At 45.4% G+C, this 24,742-nt stretch overlaps 2 protein-coding genes across 2 annotated transcripts in view; both read left to right on the forward strand.

The window, feature by feature from the left end:
- Positions 1-24,742, forward strand: part of Elf5 (E74 like ETS transcription factor 5) — a 332,927-nt gene that overhangs the window by 140,370 nt on the left and 167,815 nt on the right. The window lies entirely within an intron of this gene.
- The window catches only part of Abtb2 (ankyrin repeat and BTB domain containing 2), a 151,950-nt gene continuing 133,327 nt past the window's right edge, over positions 6,120-24,742 (forward strand). Inside the window, exon 1 of the mRNA XM_034495360.2 lies at positions 6,120-7,437. Within this exon, the coding sequence (XP_034351251.1) occupies positions 6,555-7,437 (883 nt within the window). The 5' untranslated portion in view covers positions 6,120-6,554. The remainder of the gene's footprint in view (positions 7,438-24,742) is intronic.

Consider the following 24,742-nt stretch of genomic DNA (forward strand, 5'->3'; position numbering starts at 1 on the left):
GTCCAGCCTTCACCTCTAGGGTCAGTGAGTTGCTGTACGAAGCTTTCAACATCTCTTGGAAATTCCGCATCCTCTACCACTCACAATCCTCTGGAAAGGTTGAGAGCGCCAACAGACTCATCAACAGCAGCCTACTAAGTTCTTGCTGGAGCTCAGGTTATCTTGGCCCTCCCTCCTCCCCATTGCCCTCATCTGCCTCTGGGCCAACCCTTACTCTCCTACATGCTTAAGTCCTTTTGAACTCCTCTATGGGAGGCCATTCCTCATCAGCCAGTACCTCCTGACCCAACCCCCCTGCTGAGCCGGTACCTACTCTAGCTCTACTTCCTCTACTTTCTACAGAGAAGCCTGTCTCTTCTTTGTTTGCATGATGACAGCTACCTGCCTGCCCCCAAGCCAGAGAACCCAACTGCTCCTGAGTCTGTCCCACTCTCCCTGGGGGACCTAGTACTTCTCAAGCAGCCATCTCCCAAGTCTCTAGAGCTCTGGTGGAAAGGACCCTTCACTGTGCCCAAACTCCTGGGACACCAGTGTTGGTACCACCTCTCCAAACTAAAAGAACACCTACCCAAGATGAATGGTCTATCCAACAACTGGGATGTTCCACCCTCCATTTCTCCAGAAAGTCCCAATGAGGGGCCAGGAGGGCCAAAACAGGGTCCCTCCTCCCTCCACTGGGCAGTTTCCCCTCTTCCAATGGCTTGTCCCAATAATAGGACCCCCTCATTTTTATTTGCCTATTTTTTTGTATCCCCTGCTTCCTCTGCCTTCTCCAGAAGCAGAGTCTTCCCAGGTTTCCTAGGTAATGATGTTTCTTCATTCAAACTTCCTGCTGAGCACGGACCCACCAACTCCTGACTCCCTCACCCAAGGAGGGCCCCTTTAGCAGGAAGTAGCCAGACATGAACCGGCACCTATACATCCAAAGAGGTTGGGATGTTCAAGTGGAGTTCCTCACTCGTATCCCTACCCAACATGGTCCAACAAATTCCATACCTCCCTCTTTCTCCAGCCCCGCCCACTCAGAAAGCCTCCCAAACAGAAAAGGTGCTAAAATAGTCCAGTCCTGCATTCTTGACATTCCTGTCCCAACCGTCTTCACTGGAAGTCCAGACCATCCCCTCAGAACACAGAACACACACAAGCCCAGTGTGTGACAGACACATTTTCTTTTGCCTACAATCTATAAAAAAACTTCCATGCTACAGTCTTCTAGGACTGCCTCCTCCACAAACCCCCATACCCCCAATCTGGTCCCCTGAGACTGGGAACTCTCCCAGGAGCCCATTCCCAGATAAACCTGCCCTTTTTACATTTAATTCGGCTGAACTGGCTTCTTTCTTTGGTGGAGAAAATCTATCAGAAGAATCTTCAGAACCTTAGTTGGCTTGAATTGGCTTATTACCTTAGCAGAGAAACCTATTATTGACTAGGTGGTATATTCACAAATAGATATTCATGTGTCTGTGCAGGTGTCTGTGCATATGCATTTATGTGGGGGTGAGAGATCAATACTGTCTTATCTTCAGCTTATATTTTTAGACAGACACTGGCTGAATTTGGATTTTACTGACTAAACTAAACTGGCTGGCCAGCAAGTACAAAGGCTCCTTCTGTCTCCATCTCTTCAATGCTGGGATTAGAAACAAGACCCACAATATTGGGAGTTTTATGTAGGTTCTGGAGATTGAACTCGGGTCTTCATGCTTGTAAGTGCTTTACTGACCAAGCTATCTTCCCAGCCACTAAAAGATTATTTCCGCTGGGCTGTGGTGGCGCACGCCTTTAATCCCAGCACTTGGGAGGCAGACAGGTGGATTTCTGAGTTCGAGGCCAGCCTCCACTCACCCCTTTATCCCACCCTGACAGCAAACCTTCTAATTTTTGTTACTCATACTATGTTTTGTGTAAGACTGGAAAAATAATTTCTCAGTTAAGCAGTTTGAAAAGCATGCAGTTAAATGGTCATCTATCTGCAGGCACAGAGTGGTAGGTAACCATGGTGGAAAGAGAGTGGAACAAGAAAGTCTTCCATACTTCTGGGTTCCTTCTCACCAAGTCTCTGGCCTTACCAACTAATGACATAAGCCCCAGCTCATCTTATATTCTAGGACCAAGCCTGCCACCTTTCAGAAGACAGCCAGGGAGATTCAGCACAGCCCCTCAGAGATTTGAGGTCACATTGCTTGCTACTTTCATCCTCATTCTCTAAACTGGTGTCCGGCTCTGTCATGGACCCCACAGCAACCATATCTAGATCTCTGACTTGACTTTTCAATGTCCTCCACTTCTACTCCTTATCCCAGAGTTTTATGACCTGACATTCTAACAGCCGTTCTGAAAGCGACTTGTACCAGATGCCTAATCACAGCACTGTTAAGTCCCTGGAGTGATTTCTGGAATCCAAGCCATCTCTGGCTTAGTACATCCACTGCCTCCACTTTTCCTGAAGCTTTGTACACCCACTGCCTCCACTCTTCCCGAGGCTTTGTGTGTGTGTGTGTGTGTGTGTGTGTGTGTGTGTGTGTGTGCAGTGCAGGAGCTGCTCCTCTGTCCTCAAGGTCTTACAGTGTCTTTAACATTAATTGATTTAGTTTCAACCTTGAATTCAGCAATAAGTGCACAGGTCTATGGTCTTTGCCAAAATCTCTAAAGGACTAATGGTCCTAAGAGGCGAACTAAATCAATTAAAGTTAAATTAATGTGGTTAGTGACTCTTACATTGAACAGGGTAGACAGAACATTTTCATTATCACAGAATGTTCTATCAGACAGTACTACATATACCCACTTTATCCAGAACAATTCCAACTGGTACTCACATTAAGATGTTTTAGGCAATTTTAGGCAGTTTGCCTCTAGGTACCACCTATAACCCTCAAGTCATCATTTAGGAATCCCTTCCTAAGGTAGGCAGGGAACATGTAGCCATCCTGAACCCTTCAGCAGAAAAGAGGGTCAGACAAATCTCAGCTCAGATATCAGATACACTTTCCTTGACACAAATTCTTAAGTACATGAAAGCATGAGAGTTTAACAAGTTTCTTGTAAACTTAAACAACATGACTTTGTGTTAAATTGTCCTTCTCTGGGCTGGAGAGATGGCTCAGCAGGTACAATCACTGACTGCTCTTCCAAAAGATCCAGGTTTGATTCCCATACCATTGTATGATTCTTACATAGCAGCCCATAACTGTCCATAACTCCAATTCTAGGGGATGCAATGCCCTCTTCCGTCCTCTGCAGGCACCACACACACACATGGTGCACAGATAAAGCACTTATAAAATTAAAATAAGTTTGGGGTGGGGCTGGAGAGATGGCTCAGCAGTTAAGAGTACAAGCTGAGTTCCTGAATCCTGAGGTCCTGAGTTCAAATCCCAACAAACACATGGTGGCTCTCAACCATCAAGAACGGGATGCCCTCTTCTGGCATGCAGGCTCTATATGCAGACAGAGCACTCATATACATAAACAAATAAATCTTTAACTTGTGCCATGCAGCCTTATCTATTTGCCCACTAGCCTAAAGTTTACCAAACTCCAACTTTGCACTCACACTGACCTAGTCAAGAGGACATAGGAACTAACATAACTGCTATTTCTCAATGATGATCCACAAACTTACCTAAAACTTTGCCACTCTTCAATGCTCAGGCTGTAATCTATCTTTCTCATAAAACAGTTTGACTTATATTTAGATAGTTCAGATTATAATTCCCTCACTTTCAAGATAAATTTTAGTGCATTTTGTACTCTAATCTCCAGATTGTATTTTATTTACGTTTTAAATAACAAAATAGGAGATTTCACCCATGGTAAAAATTTCCAAGGCTTACCTAAAGCTACTTCCTTTGTATGACTATTGGCATGAGCAATTCTAGATCTAGGTGGTGTGTGTGTGTGTGTGTGTGTGTGTGTGTGTGTGTGTGTGTGTGTGTGTGTGTAAAGGTGCTTATGAAGGCCAGAGGTGCTGGAGTTACAGGCTATTCAATGTGGGTGTTGGGAATTGAACTTGGGTCTTCTGTAAAGGCAGTATGGACTCTTAATCACTGACCTACTTCTCTGACCCAATGCTTATTAAGTTTTAAATAAAAACATGCATGAGTTCTATAGCTCGTGATTGGTTGATGTATCTTCTAAGTATCTTTCAATGTATAAAGCTGCTCTTTCTTCTCTTGATTTCCTTGCTATCTATTAAAGAAATCTAGTTGTCTAGAACCTTTGTGGGGCAGTTTAACATCCATGAATCGCCAAGATTTCACTCTCAGTGTGTTTCTTTTTTTTCCCCTCTTTTTGGTTTATCAAAACCCCAGCTGGTTTCAAACTTGTGGAAGTCCTCCTGCTTCATTTCCTCAGTCCTGAGGTTACAGACACGAATAACCATGCCTTTGTCCAATGGGCATGTTTATCTTTATATTTTAAGTCATCATGTGATTTAAATACATCAATACAAATATCTCATATTTTGTGTAAGAAACACTTCAAATCACCTTTTTAGTTCCGGTCAAGCTTTTATTTTTGAAGAAACTGAACAAAGAAAAAAAAACTTTATTTCCTCTAGATATCCACTAGAGGACGATATTTCCTTTATTATATTTCCCATAATAGGTATTAAATCCATCAAACGTTTTTTCGTGTTTTCAGACAAGTTGAACCTTTAATTTGACTTATAATTTCGCCTCTATAAAATGTGACTCTGTTAATTTGAAGGCTTATGCCTTGTACAGTACTTCCGTCCCCGACTCTGTTTCCAATTCTAACCATTAGGAGGCAACATCTTATGTACCCCAGGAAAGGAAAAATTAAGTAAAACCGCCAAATAAAAAGTCGTTTTACGGGGAAAGGGATCATTAATTTAAGGAAAGAGACAAACCAGACTTTTCTAGTTCATATCCAACTCACGGCCCAAGGTCAGAACTGTAAAGCACAGCACAAAGGAGCCATTCAGGAGCTGGCAAAGAGGACTTGGGACGAACGTTGTGCACAATCCGCGCTTTGATTTTGCAGTTCTGCTGGAGGAGGCTGGTGCACGTTTGTGCACGTGCGTGTGAATAGTTATGGGGGAGCAGCTGGTCCTGCGAGAGCTGGGCGTGGATCTGTGCAATCAGTAGCTCCCTAGTGAGCCGCTTGGACTGCACCTGGGCGCTACTGGAAGGGCAGCAATTCACAGTACCCAAGAGGCACCGACCCCCGAGGGGCAGAAGACCTGCCGACCCACACATCACGCCAGCAAGTCCTTAAAAGGGAACACCTGCATGCACGAGGTGTTCCGCACAGGTCCTCATTTTTCATCTGATTCCTCTCCAGGCACTCCCTCCCACCTCGTACAAAAAGGATCTGCCTGACCGTACACTGGTAAGACGGAAGTCGTGCATTCTTTAGGTTAGGACACCCACCTCCGAGGTAATCCTTGTAAAACAGTATGAACCTACACGGGGGTGTGATCACAGGCCTCTGGGTGCCGGGCCATTTTCAGGTCGTTAGCTTAAGATATTCTGTTCCGATTGGAGCCTAAATGCTATATAAACAAAACCAGACTGATTTGAGAAGAGAAGCAATTATTCTTCCCTCCAAGAATAATTAGCTTTTCATTTCTCAAAAGAGGAGGAGGGGCTTGGTAGAAAGTCTACAAGAAAGGTGGGTCCTCCCGTTTTGGTTTTTTTTTGTTTGTTTGTTTGTTTTTTGTTTTTTTTTGTTTTGTTTTTTTTTTTCCTACTTCCCTGGGCTGGCTACTGTCAGCTTCACAAGAAGATGCCTGCCTAAGTCTAAAGCCTAGAAGGCGGGAAAGGGACAGTACATAGGGGCTTTTCTTTCTCTTATCTTTTAGTCCTCAGCGCTGGGGCCTGCTTTCTGGGTTCCCCCTGCTTTCTGGGTCTCTGCGCCCCACCTCCTTGCCAGCTTGCTCGCTTGTTCTTCCCCCTCCTTAGCCGCAACCCACCCGCTACACCCCATCCTCAGTCTCGCAGCCAAGAGGTTTCGCCCAAGCGAAGTAAGATTTGCATATTTCCCTCCCCTCTCAGAAACCATTGGCGCAGCCTTTGCCCGGCGTGGATGATGATTGGTGAACCGCCCGGGTGTATTTGCATGCGGGCCGCTCGGAGGACCTATCTGTGTCTGTAACCCGCGCCCAGCAGAAGTTTGTGGAGCGCTTTCTGACCGGCTGGTCCCGGACGGATCTCGGGCGCCTGGCTTTTCGGTGGCCGCCCCGTTCTCTCGGGATTCCTTCTCTGTGGTGACGGACCCTCTGGACGCTCGGTAAGGGAAGCTGAGAACTGGCGGCGAGAGTTCAGAGGAGGAGCGCGGGGGAGCCGGCTCGCTGACAGCGGCGCGGCTGGACGTGGACCGCGTCGGGCTCTGGCCGGCTGAGAGCTTCGCCTACCTTCCCGCGGCCTGTGCGCGGGCGATGCTGCGGCGTCGGGGCGCGGTGCGGCGAGCACGGAGGGCGCCTCCGAGAGCCTAGAGCTGGTTTCCGCCTTCCCTCCACCCCGGAGCAAGTGGGCATGGAACAGTGAGAGCCCCTCGCTCGGCGAGGCCGCGCGCGGAGGCTCCCCATGGCCGGGACGTACAGCTCCACGTTGAAGACTCTGGAGGACTTGACCTTGGACTCCGGGTATGGGGCCGGCGACTCCTGCCGCTCGCTCAGCCTTTCGTCTTCCAAGTCCAACTCGCAGGCGCTCAACTCCTCGGCGCAGCAGCACCGCGGGGCGGCCTGGTGGTGCTACTCCGGCTCCATGAACAGCCGCCACAACAGCTGGGACACGGTGAACACGGTGCTGCCCGAGGATCCCGAAGTGGCCGACCTCTTCTCGCGCTGCCCGCGGCTCCCGGAGCTGGAGGAGTTCCCTTGGACCGAAGGAGACGTGGCCCGGGTGCTCCGCAAAAGCGTCGGCGGCCGGAGGCTGCCTTCGTTCTCCGCCGAGGCTGTGAGGCGCTTGGCCGGACTCCTCCGCCGGGCGCTCATCCGTGTGGCCCGGGAGGCGCAGCGCCTTAGCGTGCTGCACGCTAAGTGCACCCGCTTCGAGGTGCAGAGTGCGGTGCGCCTGGTGCACAGCTGGGCGCTGGCCGAGAGCTGCGCACTGGCAGCGGTCAAGGCGTTGTCCCTCTACAGCATGAGCGCTGGGGACGGGCTGCGCCGCGGCAAGTCTGCGCGCTGCGGCCTCACTTTCTCCGTGGGCCGCTTCTTCCGTTGGATGGTGGACACTCGCATCTCCGTGCGCATCCATGAGTACGCGGCCATCTCGCTAACGGCTTGCATGGAGAACCTGGTGGAGGAGATCCGGGCCAGGGTGCTGGCGAGCCAGAGCCCAGATGGCGGAGGGGCAGGAGGCGGAGAGGTATCTGCTGAGGCCTTGGAGATGGTCATCAACAACGACGCCGAGCTCTGGGGAGTCCTGCAACCCTATGAGCATCTCATCTGCGGCAAGAACGCCAATGGTAAGCACGAGGGGGTATGGGTGAGGGGAACCTTGACATACAGGTTGGGTGGGTCACTCCAGGAATGGATTTTCTTAGGAGCAAGCTGTGAAGTGAACCACGTCTCTGAGAGAAATGGAATTCTGGGAGATTTCTTAAGTGGAAATCTTGTCAAAGGTTGTTTTAGGTGTCTAACTTTTGGAGGTTAAAGTTGTGATTAGTGTTCTGTTGACTGTGCATTAACTGGGTGAGAATGGGTGTGTGGACCAAACTACTCCTGAACTACCCTCTAAAGTGAGGCTTGCTGCCCTGCTATGGTTTGCCCTGTTTAGTTGGATCTCTAGGAGTCTGTTTTTCACCCCACAATAGGTCAGATTACTATGTTTTTTTCCTGATGTTTTCTTTAGCACAGTGGCAGCAGGCAGCCCAAGGGTCTGTATCTCGACCCCTGAGCCTTGGATAAATGGGATGGGTAGATTAGAGTGGAGAGCCCAGGTTCTGGTGCTGCACTCTGGGCTTAATGATGCCCAGAGTCAGGCCTCTTGACAGGAGGTGGAAAGAGAGCTCCCAGCTCTTAATACTATGTGTCCAGAGGTGGGGGAAACCAGGGACTCTTGAACCTCCTTCCCAGAAAGACAGCCACATGCCAGCTTCTGGGGCTGAATTTTCCAGCTGTCATTAGCCAAGTAAGCATTTGATTAAAACCTCATGTTAAATTAAATGCACAACCTTTTAGGCTTTCCTGAAAGGAAAGATGACAGGCGCAGTAAACCACATTATGGGAATGGATTATGGGGGATGGGCAGCTGCATGGTGTGGAGTCTGGAAAATTAAACACTGGGTAGCTGCACCCCAACTGAAGGCATGCCAGGCTTCAGTGCCAAGGGTGAAAACAAAGCACTTGCCGTTGGCTATGGTAGTTTAGAGCATGATATGAATTCAACAGCAAACTGCTTATCTGACACCAGTTTCAGGGGTTGGCACCATGTATTATTTAAGATGGACCAACCTTATGGTCCAGTTGGAAGGGTCACTTTGTGTGCAGCTTTCAGTGGCAAATAAGCAGATAGTGGGGGAGACCAGGTGGATTCTGGAAAGGGATAAAAGTCAAATTTAGACATGGCTTCACGTATTCATGATAGCTAAAATTTAGAACAATGTGGCTTAACATACTCTGGAGCTAAATATAAAACAATAAAACTTAGAACACCAATACTAGTCACTACACTTAGCACTTTATATATGTTGGCCACTTTTATAAATTAGCCAGTGTGCATTGGCAGTGTGAAATAAGTGGACTGTGTGTTTAGTTTTTTTTGTCCCCATCTTCTACATACAACCCCTAAAATTCCTGGAATCTCCAAAATGAAAATATATTCTTATATGATCATGACTAAGAACTTGCCACCTGTAGGTAGTTTCAGGGTGGGGATTAGTCATCAGACAGAATAAAGCAGTCTTTAAGGGGTTAGTACCTTCAGACTTCTGTCTCAGCCTCCCAGAAGAGGAGAGAGGCAAGACAGAAGATTAAATTGATGATCAATCAGTTACTAAGATTCTAATCAATCATGCATGTATAACAAAATCTTCATTAAAAAAAGAAACTCAAGAGGAGAAGTTTCCTGGTGCTAGCTGAACACCGAAAGGCAAGGGACTCACCTTCCTCCTTGGGTTGTCCTCTGGGGTCTTCACCTGTAGCCTTGTAACCTCTATAAACAACCCAGGGAATTGATAAGCGCCTCCCTGAATTCTGTGAGTCACTCTAGCATACTAAATCAGAAGAGAGTACTGTGGAAACCTGGCTATACAGCCAGTTGGTCAGAAGCATGAGTGAAAATTACCTGGGACTTGTGGGTAGACTGACCTTCGAGAATGAGACCTGGGATTATCTCCTCATAGTGTCAGGGCTTAATTGAGTTGACCTAGAGGATACCCAGCTGTGTGTGCTTTCCACTTGTTTGCTTGTCAGTGGAGGAGTCCCCAACTTTGGGAGATAGAAAAAAATACACGTTCTGTGTTGATTTTGGTGTGAGAACGAACAGGTAAATCTTTGATTTTTTTTTTTTTTTTTAAGATATAAAGTGCCTATAGTGTTATCTCCATTAGACAAAGGGGCTCAACATTTCAGTCCCTTGCTTAGATTTCACAGATACTAAAAATAAAACTGGACCTTGGACCTGGCATGCTACATAGCATTGTTTCATCAGCCTTCAACAAGAGCAGTTGACCTGCTAGGTCGAGTTTGGAAGACACTGTATTCACTCAGTATAGCTTATTTTGATATTCCTTGGTTTGAGTTTCATTTCTGGCACTACCACAAAACATTCTGGGAATCAAGAATATTTGTCTTTTAATGTTCCTGCTCTCAGGTCAGAGGTGAGGTCAATCCAAGAGTTGATGATGTCACCACTGATAATCATGCTTCATACTTTTAGTTTGTGGCTTCAGCACTGGGAACACTAGTTCCAGGAGAGGAAGTGGAGGGCAAGGGGATTTCCATCCAGTTGTCATAGCCCAGGGGAAAGAGTTCTGTACTGAGGGAATCCCTTAGTACAGTGGGGCCTAGACCAGACCTGGAGAGTAAAACCTCTTGGGGAAAGGCTAACTAACCTAACCCCGTAAGCCCTAACCCCGTAAGCCGAATTATACTAACGATGGGCAAAAAACAAAGCCCATGCATGCCCTCGTGCTCAGCCAGAGCCCAGCATGTTGCATGTCTTTTTCTGACTGCAATCCAAGGCTTGATGAGCAGCTTCGGTTGGAGCACCTGCAAGTGCAAAGTGGTCGGAGGTCGATTCTTCTAAGGGCACACAGGCAACCTCTTTACTGGATAGTGAGGCTTTTCTGCTCCCGTGGTTTGACCTTCACCTCACACCTTCAACAGGCAGGAATACTTCCTTTCCCTAGGATGCTCAGCACCAAAGTGTCTCCCTCTGAGTTCTCTGGTCTCTAAGGCACTTTACTAGGAGAGGTAACTGTTGTCTTCCCCTTCGTAACTTCGATGCCCACTTCTTGTACATAAAAACTGGGGGTGGTCTCACTTACCAGCGACTAGGCTGATTTATTAAATCCCCTTAGACAGTGAAATGAGTGTTTGCTAGAGAAACAATGAATTGCATATGTTGGAAAGCTGTCTTCAGAGAGAAGCCTAAACCACTTAGGAAAGAAATGAAGAGCTCTAAACATTTTTTATATTAAAGTGGCCCCAAAGCCAGCAAGGTTACAGTTTATACAGCTGAAGACCAAGTGGGGAATGCCTACATATGGGAAGGGAGAGTGTTGGTTGGTATTCTTGTCCTGCTGGGTCTTCCCTTTAAATTATATACGTATTGTTGTTGTGCTTGCTAATTACACAGCATGGGCACATGCATTTGACTCAGCTATATAGAGCTCTTAAACTTTTAATGTCTTCCAACAAGGAGTTTAAGAGCTCTAATCCATCTATTCTTGTCCATTACTCAGAATGCCAGACAAATATGGTTTTGTTCAGCCTGAGATGGATGATAAAAGTTCTGTAGTGTTTATAAAATAGGATCCCAGCTCCATAGAGGGGCAGGAGTTGTACATTGTTGATCATTTGGTATTGATGTCTTGGATCCCAGGGCCAAGTCATTAAACCCCAAGATCTTCATGACTTCCTTATGGGAAGCAGAGAAACCTCTTTAATAGAGCGGTATTTATAAACAGGGGGCTGGCAGAAAATAGAAACATCTCTCTTCCACTCCCTCCCTCAGTTCTCTCTTCTTGTTCTCAAGGAACTCTGTGTGCAGGTTTGATTCAGAACAGCCTTTCTAGGTTCCTTCCTGGCCATATTTTCTTAATAAGATTTTGTGAGTGATCATGACCTTTGAGAGAATTCAATTTTTTTTTCAGTTAAATGGTGCCATAGTGGTACTCATTCCAGCACTGTATGTGGAATGTATACATGTTGTGTCACAGTGGCAAATGTAAGAGTTTGAAGCCTACCTCCATGACGGACATGGGGCCAAAATTCTTAGTAGTTCAAGGCCTCTGTTTTGTAATCTGTAAAATGGAGGATAATAATACCTAGCTCATAAGATTGGTATGACGATAAAAATAAAAAAGATCTTAGCACAAAGTAAAGGCTCAATAAATAGTAGCAATGCAATCAACAAATACTTACTCACCACTGACTGCGCCCCACTGTTAAAACTGCAGTGGATTAAGTGGTGGTGTGCTGATCCTCAGAGTGTGTAATCCAGTGGAGGAACAAGGCAATGTAAACAAAGATTTACTCAGTAATGGTGGTGGTGGTGTTCAGGTCTAAATTTTTAAAGTATTTATTGTGTTGAGGGGGCATTTGCATACTATGGCACATATAGATGTCATAGGACATCTTGGAGTGAGTGCTTTTCACTGTGTGGGTTCTTGGGATTGACCTGGATTGTTAAATTTGGGGGTATTTCCTTTACCTACTGAGCCATTTTACTTGTGTGTGTGTGTGTGTGTGTGTGTGTGTGTTGGTTGGTCTTTTTTTTTTCTTTTTTTTTTTCACATGATCTTATAAAACCCAGGCTGGCCTCTAACTCATGGTCTTTCTGTCCCCTCCTACCAGGTGGCATTTTCTATTTTGTTTGCTTGTTTAGCTTCAGATAATGGGGTAGGTGGGGACAGTTTGAGTGGCAATCAAGGAAGACCTCTCTGAAATGTCCTTAGTAGTAATTGATAATATGGACGCTTCTGTCTAAGGAACGTTTTGGCTACAAACAGTGACTAAGGAGTTTTCTGAATTATTCACTTATTTACTATCCAAGACAAGAGTCAACATCTCATTTGCAGCCAAGAAATAAAGAGGCTGTGTCTAAAGCAGGAATGGAAATTCTGGCTGTAGCCTTCATTTGTCAAAGAGATTGGAGGATGGATTTCCACTGGGATAATTAGCCAAAGGAGCAAGGGTTAATTGAGCTGTGAGTTGCTGTTTAATCAGTTTTAACACCTGGGTAGACTGAGCGAGGAGGGCTCCTCCCTTCTTTCTGACTCTTGTCTTATAGCCAGGGAGCTCTCAGAACGGAAACAAAGCAAGCTTTGGAAATGAAAACTAATTTATCCTCCTCCAACCCCCCACTCCCGTTTGCCCAGAATGCACCCCCTGCCTTAGGAAGCATGAGTAGCAAGCTGGAATTGTTAGGCCTCCTCTAGAAAGCTTCACCTGATTTCCCCACTCTGAGCTGAAGAGCCAAGAGTCTTTGACGTTTCTACAGCATCTAGGGTATGTTCTTGAATCCTTTCCTGCTCCTGCCTCTCCCTCAGATTGTGACCTCAGAGGCTTCACTATCTCCCCTGAGCCTGCACAATCTCTAACTTTTAGGTATTCTGCGAGTGTAGGGCTGTCTGTGTTTTTACCACACAGCTTGTTTCACTCCAAGGTTTGCATTTAAATTCTTTTTACATGTTAGAAGGCCCCTTCCCCTTAAGAGTGGAGAAGTGCAAGCTCTTGATGAACAGAAGCCTCCTTTAGGGTGGGCATATGATGGGGAGGACATCATTCAGTTGGTGGCTATCCTAATTCCTAGCTGCTCCCCAAGCCCTGAGCTAAGATGAGTGGGATGTGAGTTAGAGGGCTTCAGCTTAGAGAGATGCCTTTAATGTGGGATACCTAGTGTGGTGGAGTTTTATAGCAGAGCCAGTAGGAAGCAGAGCAGTCAGCGAGAGGATTGAGTTGAAAGGTTTTCTGATTCAGTTCTTACTGAGTTCCCATCAACTTGCTGTGCATAGGATGCTTTCACAGAGAGAGCCTCAGCAGCTCATGATTCGCAGCTCAGTGATGGTGGCTGGGCCAGGTCTATGAGCCCTATTTTGCTGAAACCCCAAGTCTGCTATACTTTTGCTATAAAGAATCATAGAATCAGAAGTAGCAAGGAACAGGTCAGCATTTGACTCTTCAAATGTTAGGTTGCGTCAAACTCACAGTAACACTGTTACTTCTTATAGATCTTATTTGCAAAAGGCCTACTATGTCTAGGCATTTTAAACTCCTCAGACCAGTCAGTGCTTTCCAGGACCTGGGACATGTATACTGGAAATACCATTGATTTGAAGGCACCATTATTCCTACTCTTGAAGAGGCAGGGAGGTTGGCTGCCCCAGAGGGAAGTGCTTTACCAAGATGCAGCTGCTAGGTGATCAATACATTCAGCTGTATGGAAAAGCTGAAGGGTTGCCAGAGTGATGCTCCTTGGTTAAGAGGGGTGAACGAGCTTCGAGCTTGGGATGCATGGACATGCAAGGGAGGGAGAGCTGCAAAAGCTACTTCAGTAGGCCAATGGTCCTCAAAGGGTTGGGGGAGGGGTGCAAAAGAATCAACCAATCCTATCTTCTTTCTTTCTGGGTATGCATATATTTTCGTGTAAATGTGGGTGGGTGTGCATGTGAAAGCCAGAAGTCTTAAACCTCTGGTGTTATTCTTCAGGTGATGTCCACCTTGTCTGTTTTGAGACAGTCTCTTTCTTTGTGACCTGGCTAGAACTTGCTGAGTAGGCTATACTTGCTTCAGGGAGCCCCAGTGATCCAGCCTGAGTGAGCCATCTTCCAGGCCCAGAAGAGCCTTTCTGAAGAGTACCTTGATTTCCTTAGAGTGCACTACTCTGTCCAGCTGCCCACTGTATTTGGTACTAGGAGTATAGGACAAAAACTATCAGTACAGTACCGTGCCAAGGTGATCTGCTTTCAGAGCACAGGTTGGGCCTCCCAAACTGCTTTGCCTGTTAGTGAACCCATGTCCTCAAGCAAAGCACCCCAGGTCTCTTTCTTCTGCTACCCAAAGAGGGACCCATTCTTCTGCTCAGGGTGGTTGCACCTGATGAATATTCAATGTCCCAGGGATATTATGGATTCTGAGGGTTTAGAGAGAGCACGGCCTGGGGGGAGGCTGCTTAGTGTGATTTCTCCTAGCCTCATCTGTGAACCATGAGATGTAGGACAAATTCTTTAACTTCTGTGCCTTAGTTTCTTTCTTAGTTTCTTTCTGTATAACAAAGTTGGCACTATTGGCATTTGGTACTGAATGGTGTTTTGTCATGAGGCTATCCTGTGCATTGTAAGATGCTTCATAACAGCCTCTTGCCACCAGTTGTGACAACCCAAAATATCTCCCAACACTTCCAGATGTTCCATGGGAAATAAATTTATCCTTGATTGGAAAACACTGTTCTGTAAGGTAGAACTGTAATAGCCAACTCATGGGATGAATGTGAATATTTAATAAGCATCTCTAGAAGAGACTTTTTTAAAAAAATATAAACTCTAATTGAATGCATTAATTTTCTTCCCTTTTGCTAAAGACTCATGCTACTTGAGTTTCTCATGTAGGGTGGAGCATGACCCAGATCCCAGGTTGCAAGTGTTAGTCACAAGTCTCTCCTTGATGACTAATAATTGGTTTCCGGAGGTAGGAAGAAGTTATGGAGTCTGGGAAAAGCACCTTCTTGCTCTGCTCAGGATGGACTATCCCTAGGATGTGCAGTCTGGCAGTGAGGTTAGCTTTCTCCCACTGAGTACATATCCACGTCTGTCAAGATAACAAGTCCAGTACATGTTTAACGCTCCAGACTCTGTGGGAGCAGTTTTTTGTTGTTGTTGTTGTTGTTGTTTATATTGGATTTGACTTTTTGAGTCCAATTCCCAAGCCATGCGGATGGCAGGTGATTCCTGTTTTGCTCATCTGTGATGTGAGCACCTTGATTGATTGTTTTTGATTGTTTAAGGCAGAGTCTTAGTAAACTGGACATGCCTAGAACCTACTGTGTAGCTGAGAATGACTTCAAGGTCCTGACCCTCCTATTAAAAAAAAAAAAAAAAAAGCCCGACCGCTGGGCTTAAAGGCCTATAGCAACATGCCTGGCTTTGCCTGTTTTTAAAAAGACCTAAGTGGGTTTTCAGCTTTATTTGTTTGGAGCTGCTTGTTGAGCTGGAAGGAAATGATGGAGAAACATAGCCCAAGTTAGCCTGAGAAATGCCCCAGTGTCTTTCGTGATCTACTTTGCTGACAGTGGCTGTGTGCAAGGCAAGCAAGAAGGATTGGAGGACAAGCAGTGTTGCTTTGAGTTTATGATCTAAGAGGGACAGCATAGTATACATATGGATAGCTGCAAAGAAGTTTGGCATCTTCTTTAAAACAATATGGAAACAGTGCTGATAGCCCCCATTAATTGTACAATGTCACCTATCTTTGGACTTTTCATGGGCTAATGTCATTGAGCCACCCAGCCTCTCTGCAAGGGAGCTATAGTTTCCAGTTCATAGATGAAGGTCCTGAAGCTTTACAAAGGTGGTAGGGTGGGCACCCTAATGGTTGGCAGGGAGTTGGGGCTCCTTATAGGAGATGTAGCCTGTGAACCAATGGACAACAGAGCTTCAACCAAGAAAGAGAAAGAAGGGACAGTGTGGGAAAGACCTCCAAGCCAATGCATGCATTTTGAATGAGAGCAAGTGATCTTGCTTGGCTGGGAGGCTCAGCTACATAACAAGGGAGAGTAGAGGAGATAACACAGGAAAAAGAAAAAAAAAAAAAAAAAAAAAAAAAAAAAAAGTCACATCTTTTATCCAGATGTGAAGAAGGCTGCCAGAGTGTTGGACGAGAGTTTTCCAAAACGTTATTTTTATAATTCAGAAATGGAGTGTGTCTGCTCTGCTGCTCATCCTAACCACAACCTCCTGTTACTCCTCTTGTTGATTGAAAGTTTGACCTCAAAAGTGCACCCGTCCGCTGTTGTAGCTGTGAAAGGAATACAAGACTTTTAAATGAGCAAACTCGAACTGAAGGGACAGTCTCGCTTCTCTTATTGAATTTGGCTTCCAATTTGATTAGTTCTCTGGGCTAAAGTGATCTCTGTGCATAATAAAGATAGGGAGTGGTAAACTTGTTAAAGGAGACTACTGAGTTTATTCTTGCAGAATTCCCCACTGTGAATGCAGGGAACAGCCTGAAACAAGATGAGCTAAGTGGGTCTTACACCTCTTTATTGACTTGAAGTCTAACTTGGTGTGCTCAATTTCCAGTATAGGGCTTAGCAGCTGACAGCTCATTTTTGATATGGAGTTCTTCTTTAGCTCTTGTTGCTATGTTTTTAGAATATTGATAAAGATTTTTGTGTTACATGCTTGAGATTATAGAAGCATTTTATAATTTATCTTCATCTGGGTTGGATTCCCTGGAGTTCAGCTGAGCCCTGACAGCAAAATGCAGAGATCATACTGGTTTGGCTAACACCTTAGGTGTGTGTGTGTCCTTTTCCTGACCCCAGTGTGTTGAAGAAATTTTCTTGTCACTTGAAAATGGTAAATTTCATGAGGATATTGCAGAACTACATATAGACTCATGTAGTTAATGATTTGAAGGTCTTTCTTTCGAAATGTTAGCTAAGAAGAGTTTCTGAGGACAAAATTTAAATAGGGAGACTGAACTTGGAAGTCCTGGCAATAGAAACCTGAGTCCAGGGAGAGATGAAATTGAACCTCTTAAGAGTGTGAGACAGGAAAACCATCCCAACAAAAGCTTTTGTTGAAGGCTTGTTTTTCAAGTGCTGGGTCCAGCCCAGGGCCTGTGCTCTTCCACCAAGCTACACCCTATCCCTTTTTGTGGAAAACGTTTTGGTTTGTGCCTTCTAAAGTATGAGATCAGTATTTTCTGTGAGGAAAGTTATAAGTTGATGTTTACATACTACGCGGACTGTATACAACAGTGTCTAGAACAATCCAGCACAGAGCACTATAGACTTGGATCAAGAAAGTTCTGGACAGGAGCTTGCCCTCTCTGTGACTGGAGTGAATCACCCCAGTTTTTTGGATCTCTGTGGTATGAGAAGGTTGGACTAGAGTCTCTGGGGGCCACTCTGTCTCTGGAAATTTTCTGGACCCCACAAGAACTCTGTGAAATCATTTCTCTGGGGTCGACCCCTGTAATTAGTATCCCAAGGAAAGAAAAAGCCCTGGCTGAAGCAGGCTGTCCTCTGAGACCCAGCTGGCTAGTGAGACTAAACGCCATCTTTTTAACATTAGCATTTGTTGTGATTGTTATACTTAGATTTTGCTTTGCTTTCTCTCAGAAGGATGAGTTCTATGTACTTCTGGCTGACATAAACTGCCTGACAGCTGTGTCCAGGCCCTGGCAGGCCAGCACTGTGGTGAGGTCCAGCCCTGAGGTGACTTCATACAGCTGGTGTTTGAAGCCTTTCTACCCAGACTAGGGTATTTATAGTAAGGGAGAAGCTAGAGAAAAAAAATAAATACTCTACACCCTTCCCTGTCCTACTTGGGACATAGATAGGCATTGTGAGGAATGTAGAAGGCAGTGCTGCATAAGCCAGCACGATATTTTTAAATGCTGTTTGTTGGGGTTGGCAGGCCTGGTTTTTCAAAAAGGAGGGGAAATGAGAGCCACTGAGGATGACAGGAGACCAGGATGCAGAGCCTGTTGTCCTGAGGTGTGCAGGCTTTAACTTCTCTCCTCAGTCCCAGAGTTTGAGCAGGACTTGGGAGGTTAGGTTGAGAGGCGAGATTAAATGAGGTGGCTCATGTCCTCCTCCTCTCTATCCTCCACTCAAATCCTAAGGTGAAAATCAATGAAGTGTTCCAGATAAGGCAGGGGTGCCTTTGTAAGAACTGGGGACCTGGTGGTTTCTTCTTCATCTCAGAGCTGGGTAGATCAAGTTATACATGGAGACAAAATTGGAAAGCAAATTGTTCACAGCTGTTCTTTTGGACTTAACCGTCCCAGGGCAGGCAGGACAAGCCAGAACTGTGCTGAGATTCGATGCAGGAGTGTAATACAAGGCCCCAGGGTAGAGTTGCCCTGAGACTCATCAGAATAGCCCCCTGTCATGGGACCTTTGTAAAGTCTCACAGATGATATTGTCTACTTAGCTAGTATCTGAGGAGAAAGTGGTTACAGTACGTAGGGACTCTGGGTTAGTAGCTGGGAGGAAAGTTTAGTTTGGGGTGCATCATTTGTTCAGCAAATATTTACTGAAGACTTTTTGTGGACTGGGCAGTGTTCCAGGAAGCATGGCAGACCAAATGAATAAAGTCCTGAAAGGGAGGTGCTGGCCCTGCTGAAAGTGATGACAAGAGGCCCAATGGAGGAGCCACAGTGAGGGCCCTGATGGCTGGAGAAAGCAGCTCCCAGTAGAGGGAATAACAAGTGTTTCTGGTTGCTGTAGACAGCACTGAGATGAGTGTGGTTGGGTTCCTCATGGAGCAGAAGGAGGGAGAAGAGGAAACAGCACAGAGTTATTGCATAACAGTGCCATGTCTTTAAGGCTGAGTGTGCTGTAATGAACTTGAGCTGATTGGCACAATTCGATTTGCAGTTTAATAAGGTTATTCTCTCTACCCTGTTGGGAATGGACTTTAGTATCAAGTGTAGAAATAAGATGATCAGGTAAGGGGGTTTTTCAGGTAAACAGGGGTTTTCAGGTAAAAGAGGTTTTGAGGTAAACGAGGGAGGAACTTAGACAAGGTAAGGGTGGGACTTGGACAGGGTGGTCATGGATGTGTTTATAGTCAGAGCCAATGTTATTTATCTACAGTTTGAATGTGAGTTATGAGAGGAAAAACTGAGGTACAGTAAGGCTTATGGGCCAGGCTTCACTAAAGTATTGAAAGGGCAGGACAAAGCCAGAGATTCAAGTGTAGATTTGGTTGTTCCAGTCTTAATCACAGAGATAGTAAGTAGAAAGCTGGGTAGCAGGCAAGGCCACCTTATACTTTCTCAGTTGTGTAATAGATTGAATAGCTGTGTTCATTTGTCCTCCCAGAGGCATAGCCCAAGACTGGTCAGGACTTGGGCAAGAGAGGGTTAATTTCTAGAATTAACATCTTCAGTGGTTGGCCTAAAGAAGCTCCTTTGTAGATGGCCAATAGCTTATATGAAGGTGACCAGCTCTGCTGTTTTCTGTCATTAACAGGGGATCAGTTTAATTAGGTCCACTTGTTCTGTGGACTACTTGTAACTTTACATACTGTTCTTTACTTCTGGGAAAACTAGACCCCATATTCAGTAAGTTTTGGATTCTTGCAAGTCAGGAATTGATACAGAAAGAATGTTCATAGGAATCTGCGTATATCCAAGGCCTGCTCCTCAGAAGGTGGGGGCATAAGGTAGCTATGATATCTTATGGTTACCACTGCCTGACCTGGTGTCTCAATTTTCTTCTGCTATTAAATGGGGATATCACAGTTCTCATCAAATAGCTCCTTCATTAATTCCCACCCATAGATTCATGTTATCATCACCTGGAGAGCTTAAAAATAAACGTGTCTGTGACTAATATAAGGACCTTCCTTCAGAAACTCCGAAGGAAATGGTGTGGAAAAGGGCTCAGATGGCGTGGGTAGAATGCTTGGGAACGTCTGGTACATGGCTAGCACTCAGACATTAGCTATTATTAGTGGGCAGAGCATCACTGTTCTGGAGTGCTTGTTTCTGCCCCACCCAGGCTGATGGCTTTCCTCCACTCCTTAGCTATGATGCTTGGATCGCTCCTCATCTGCAGAACTCCCCAGAGAGCTACAAGAGAAGCCTGGAGTGCTGGGCTTACCTACCTGGGAAGGGCTAAGTTAGATCTGGAGTGGCAGTGCTGCTGTGAGGTCATGATGTTTAATCTACTGGTAAAGCTTCTCTTAATTACATCTCTAGGATGCAGAAACTGTGTAAAGAGGTTAAGTAACCGGCTCAGGTCTCACAAGTCATATAATGAAACCCAGGCAGCTTTCCTCCAGATTCTTGAGTTCCCAGCCATGCATGTGTCCTCCTTCACCAGAGGAGCCAGCAGACTATGGTGTCAACTCCCATGTCCAACACGTAAACTACGAAGTACTGAGCCTTACAGTGTACCTGGGCTGTGTGCTTCACATCTTGGGTCATGTGGTGCTTGCCATTTTATGTATTCTCACTCATTGCATGTAGTCTTGCTGAAGAGCTTGAAGCTCAGAGAAATCCTCTGGACATCATTGATCAAAACAGGATGGCCTAGCTTGAGCCCTCCTTCACCCTGCTGCCTCCCTTCCCGTCCTCAGAAGTGCCTGGGTGGAGAGAAGCACAGGGCGATTTTATTAGCAAAGAAATGATGGGGTTCGTAAGGAGGGTGAGAGAGAAACTGCAGCAAGGCCCAAGAGTCCCTTATGCTTAGAACAGGGAGCCATTTAGGTGCCTTAAAATAGCCTGCCTTGGCGGGTGCTGGCCTGCCACAGGGGCTGTGTTGAAGGTGTTCCTCTGCCTATTTAAAGCCGGACCCTTCTCTCCGGTGAAGTGAATGAAATAACCTCTGAGAAACTGAGTGGTTGCCTAAAATAGTTCAAGAGGAAGAATGTTTGGAAGCTTCTGGCTTCTTGAGTCCATTTCCTCTGGATTTATGTCACCTCAGAGAACGCCTGGCCTCCTCTTGTTTACTCTTCTGGCTCTTCCCTTTCTACTGTACTTGAATCCTGTGTCATCCTAAGCCAAAAGCATTTGTCCTCACAGAAAGTAGCAGCCTTTCCTGAGTAACTAAGTTGGGGCCTTTTCTGCATTTAATTTTCCTCTTATGGGGGTGGTGGTGGTGAGAGGCCATTATTTAGGACTTGGCTGTTTTTCTCCTCTGGCTGCAGAGTTTCCAAGATTAGAGCTCTGAAGTGAGTTTTATTTTTCTTTATACACTCACACAAGGGCTGCCCCAGGGAAGCCAGGGGTTTCTCACAACCTTCCTCTTGTGGTGCCTAGGAACATGTATGAGAAGCTTTAAAATCACTCCTCAATAATGCGGCCGTAGCCACATGTGGGTCATTAAGTTCTAAACATAATAAAATTCGATACGGTTAAACGTCTCACACAAGCCTTCCCTCCAGTACTCCATCAGCACGCATGCCCAGTGGCTGTTGGACAGGGCAGATATAGAACACGTCCATCATCACAGACAGTTCTACGAGACAACATGCCATTAGACTGTAGGTCACCAGCTGGTCACTTGGGCCAGCTTTCTGTGTTTTCATGGGTCTAAATATTTTAACTACTCCCCAGCTTCTCAGACAGCCCTCTGTTTGCAGAAGTAGGAAGATTCATGGAAGGAGAGATTAAGGTCATTGATTTTTGTGGCTCTAACCTTTGGACCCCTCACACAAGGTTATATTTTATGGTTTCTAAGCTGTGTGGCCTAGGGCAAGTCACTTAGCTTCTCTGAAAAAGTTCCCTTGTCAGTGAAATGGTTTTAGAAACACCTCATGGGGATTCCACCAGGGTTAAACAAAATGGTGAAATGTGCATTAAAAACAATGCCTGTTACACAGTGTGGACAAAGCTTGTGACACATTCCTCAATGGAGGCCGGGGTATCCTGTGGAGGAACTTTATTTAGCCAAAGATAGCCATTTGTAAGTAACTCTTAAACACTCTAAAAGGATGGACCTGACACTATTGCTGTTCATCTCTAGGCCTTGTGTCCTCAGATTTAGGGTCTGCTTCTTTCAGAGTCTGGGCTCTACTCTCTGGTTTATTGAATGGCCCTCTCTGGTCACATCAGACAATGTAGAGTTCACTTTCTCTAAGGAATTAACTGTCTGTTCTTTTCATGCTCTGGGTGGGTTCTTTTCTAGGGCCTCTTGCCCAAAGCCAGCCTGTCAGCACTATCTGGGATGCTACCTCTAAGACTGCCAGTGGCCATCAGATACTCTTGAAACTATCCCAGAGTTCCAGGTTTTGAGTGCCTCATGTGCCCTGTGTGTCTTCTGTACCCCATGCTGTGAGAATTGAGACTAACAGAGCCCTTGTTGGAATCTTGGCTGGGGAAAAATTTGGAAGGAACATCTTTGGAAGCAAGAGAGGCCTCTCTTGAGCTGTAGAGAGAGCAGAGTATCTGTTTACACTTGGGGCCTGTGTTCAACCCATGCCCATTCACTTATTTACCTAGAGAACATAGCTAGTACTTCAGATCTCCCATCTGTAAAAAGGGAATAATCCAGAGAACCTACCTGGTGATGTGCTTTTAAGGACTCGGTGAGATGGGACACAATAAAGTCTCATACCTCAGTCTCACATCCTCTGATGGGACTGACACAGTACTAACAGGAGTGAGCTGCAGTTCCCACCTTCCTCCTATGTGTTTCCCAGGAATGACCTTGAGGGTTATTACTCTGCCATGGGCTATTTGTACTTTCTATTTGTTGATCTATTGTTTATTTAAATCATAGAAGTGATCTGGAGGGGAGCTAGCACTTAAAAGCCATGTGTAAATTACATGTGCATAGCATGGGCTCCCTGTGGTCTTTTTCTTTTCTTCCTTCTCTCCTGCATGGCAGAGATAAAAAAGTACACCACAGTTGTCATTCCAGAAGCACACAGGTGACCACCAGCCTACTCTCCTCCTGCTGTGTTAGGCTGTGTTAGCAGCACTGCCCAGTCATGCAGTATAATCAGAGCTGGGTTATTTCTATAGGATTCATTTGTGGTGTGAAGCAGCCATGTGTTTATGCAGTTGCCACTCATTTGTCCACAGTTAGATGTGCTAAACCTGACACTTGGGGTGAATGCCAAATAACTTGGAACTATGTGCAGGATGTACAGGCATCTTAGTCAAAGTTATTACAAGGCATATATCTAAATTGGAGGAATCCAGCTGCCACTCCTCCTCTCCTCTCTTTCTATGCCTGGCTGTAGAGGGAGGAACCATTCACGAAGAGAACCTCTAAGAAAAGGAAGGACACAAGGCCAGGATATTGCATCACTGTGTTGTCACCGTTTGGTGACATGACCAGTACTGACCAAGCTGTTATTCTATGTGGCTTCCCTAGGCCCAACACATCACTCCTGGTTGGTTAAAGGGTAACTCTGACTCTTCTTGCCAGTTGTTTTGCCAGTTACCTGTGTTGAGGTCCACTGTCAGCACAGCCTCCATTTTTCATAGGACCTAGTGAGAGAGAGAGAGAGAGAGAGAGAGAGAGAGAGAGAGAGAGAGAGAGAATATGAATGAGAATGCCTATGTGTTGATTTGAACCCATACATATCTTCCTCTTTCCAAAAATACAAGAGACCTCTAACTTAACCATTCATATGACTGGCTGATTGCTGGAACATACTTGAGGCATTTAAAAATGGTACTTAGCTGGCTATATTTATTTTAAACTGCTAATATTGGATCTAGACTATCTGGGTGACATTTTTTACCTTCAAAACTAACTTTTTTGTAATGTCTGGTAGTGACTGCATTTTCTGTTCATACTTTCTGTGTGTAGTATTTCAACAAAGCACTGTTTTGTCACGGCATTTTCACATGTTTGCAGTGTACTTGCCATATATAACCATGTTCACCCCCTTACCATCTCTTGTTCCCCTCCCTGTTTCATTGGTACCTCCAACATCCCCACTTCTAATTTCATACATTTTAAAAAATCCAGACAGTATTTTTTCAGTGTTCTTCAGGTGGTTGTGATGAGTAGGCAAATGGGAGACTGTCTGGCTTTACTGGTTATCAGTGGGGTTCTGTGCCAGGAACCTCTGAGTGTACGTCGGTCTGGGAACGTCCAGGCCAAGAGAGACTGATTAGAGGTAGTATCTGAGGCTAGCCTGTGTCTTTCCTTCTAAGTAATAGATGGAGGCTATGATCACAGCTACGGAGCTTGGAGTACCTTGGAAAAAAAGAATAGTAGTCAGCAATCTTGTCCAGTTCCCTCAGCCACACCCAGTGAATGGATGGTCATATCTGTTCAGTGCCTTCTGGGAGATGAGAAAGATTGCAGTGATTTTTGTTGATCATCTCATGGAATCCTCATTGTAGACTATGAGCTGAAGAGCCTGTTACTAATCTTGTTTCATAGATGAAGATATGAGGACTAGAGACAGTTAAAGTGGTTCAAGGTCACTCAGCCATAAGCAGGTGAAAAAACCATTTGAGTTTTATTTTCACCGGACTTCAAGCTCTACTTTCCATGCTGAAGGCTTGCATCAAAGTTAGTACACAGGGTGGTTGATATGGCTCAGCATGTAAAAAGATCTGCTGCCAAGCCTGATGATCTGAATTCAATCCCTGAGAACCTGCATGGTAAAAGGAGAGAACCAACTCTTGTAGGTTATTCCCTGACGTGCACACACGTGCCTTGACACAGATGCATGCGTACATATACACACATATACTAAGTAAATAAAAGTGCAAAAAAAAAAAAAATCACCATTAAAAATAAAACCCAAGCAGGCTACTTAGAAAAGGTCAAATAATTCCTATCCTATAAGAGAAGTGTTGGAGTTTCCCACAAAGAATGTTTTGTGCTCTCTCCTGGAGGCATCCCTTCTACTCTCCTATTTTGGAGCCTTTTATTTCCCTCCAGACCCAGCTAAGACTGGT

This window comes from Arvicanthis niloticus, chromosome 2 (assembly GCF_011762505.2).
Source record: "Arvicanthis niloticus isolate mArvNil1 chromosome 2, mArvNil1.pat.X, whole genome shotgun sequence".
NCBI classification, from domain to species: domain Eukaryota; kingdom Metazoa; phylum Chordata; class Mammalia; order Rodentia; family Muridae; genus Arvicanthis; species Arvicanthis niloticus.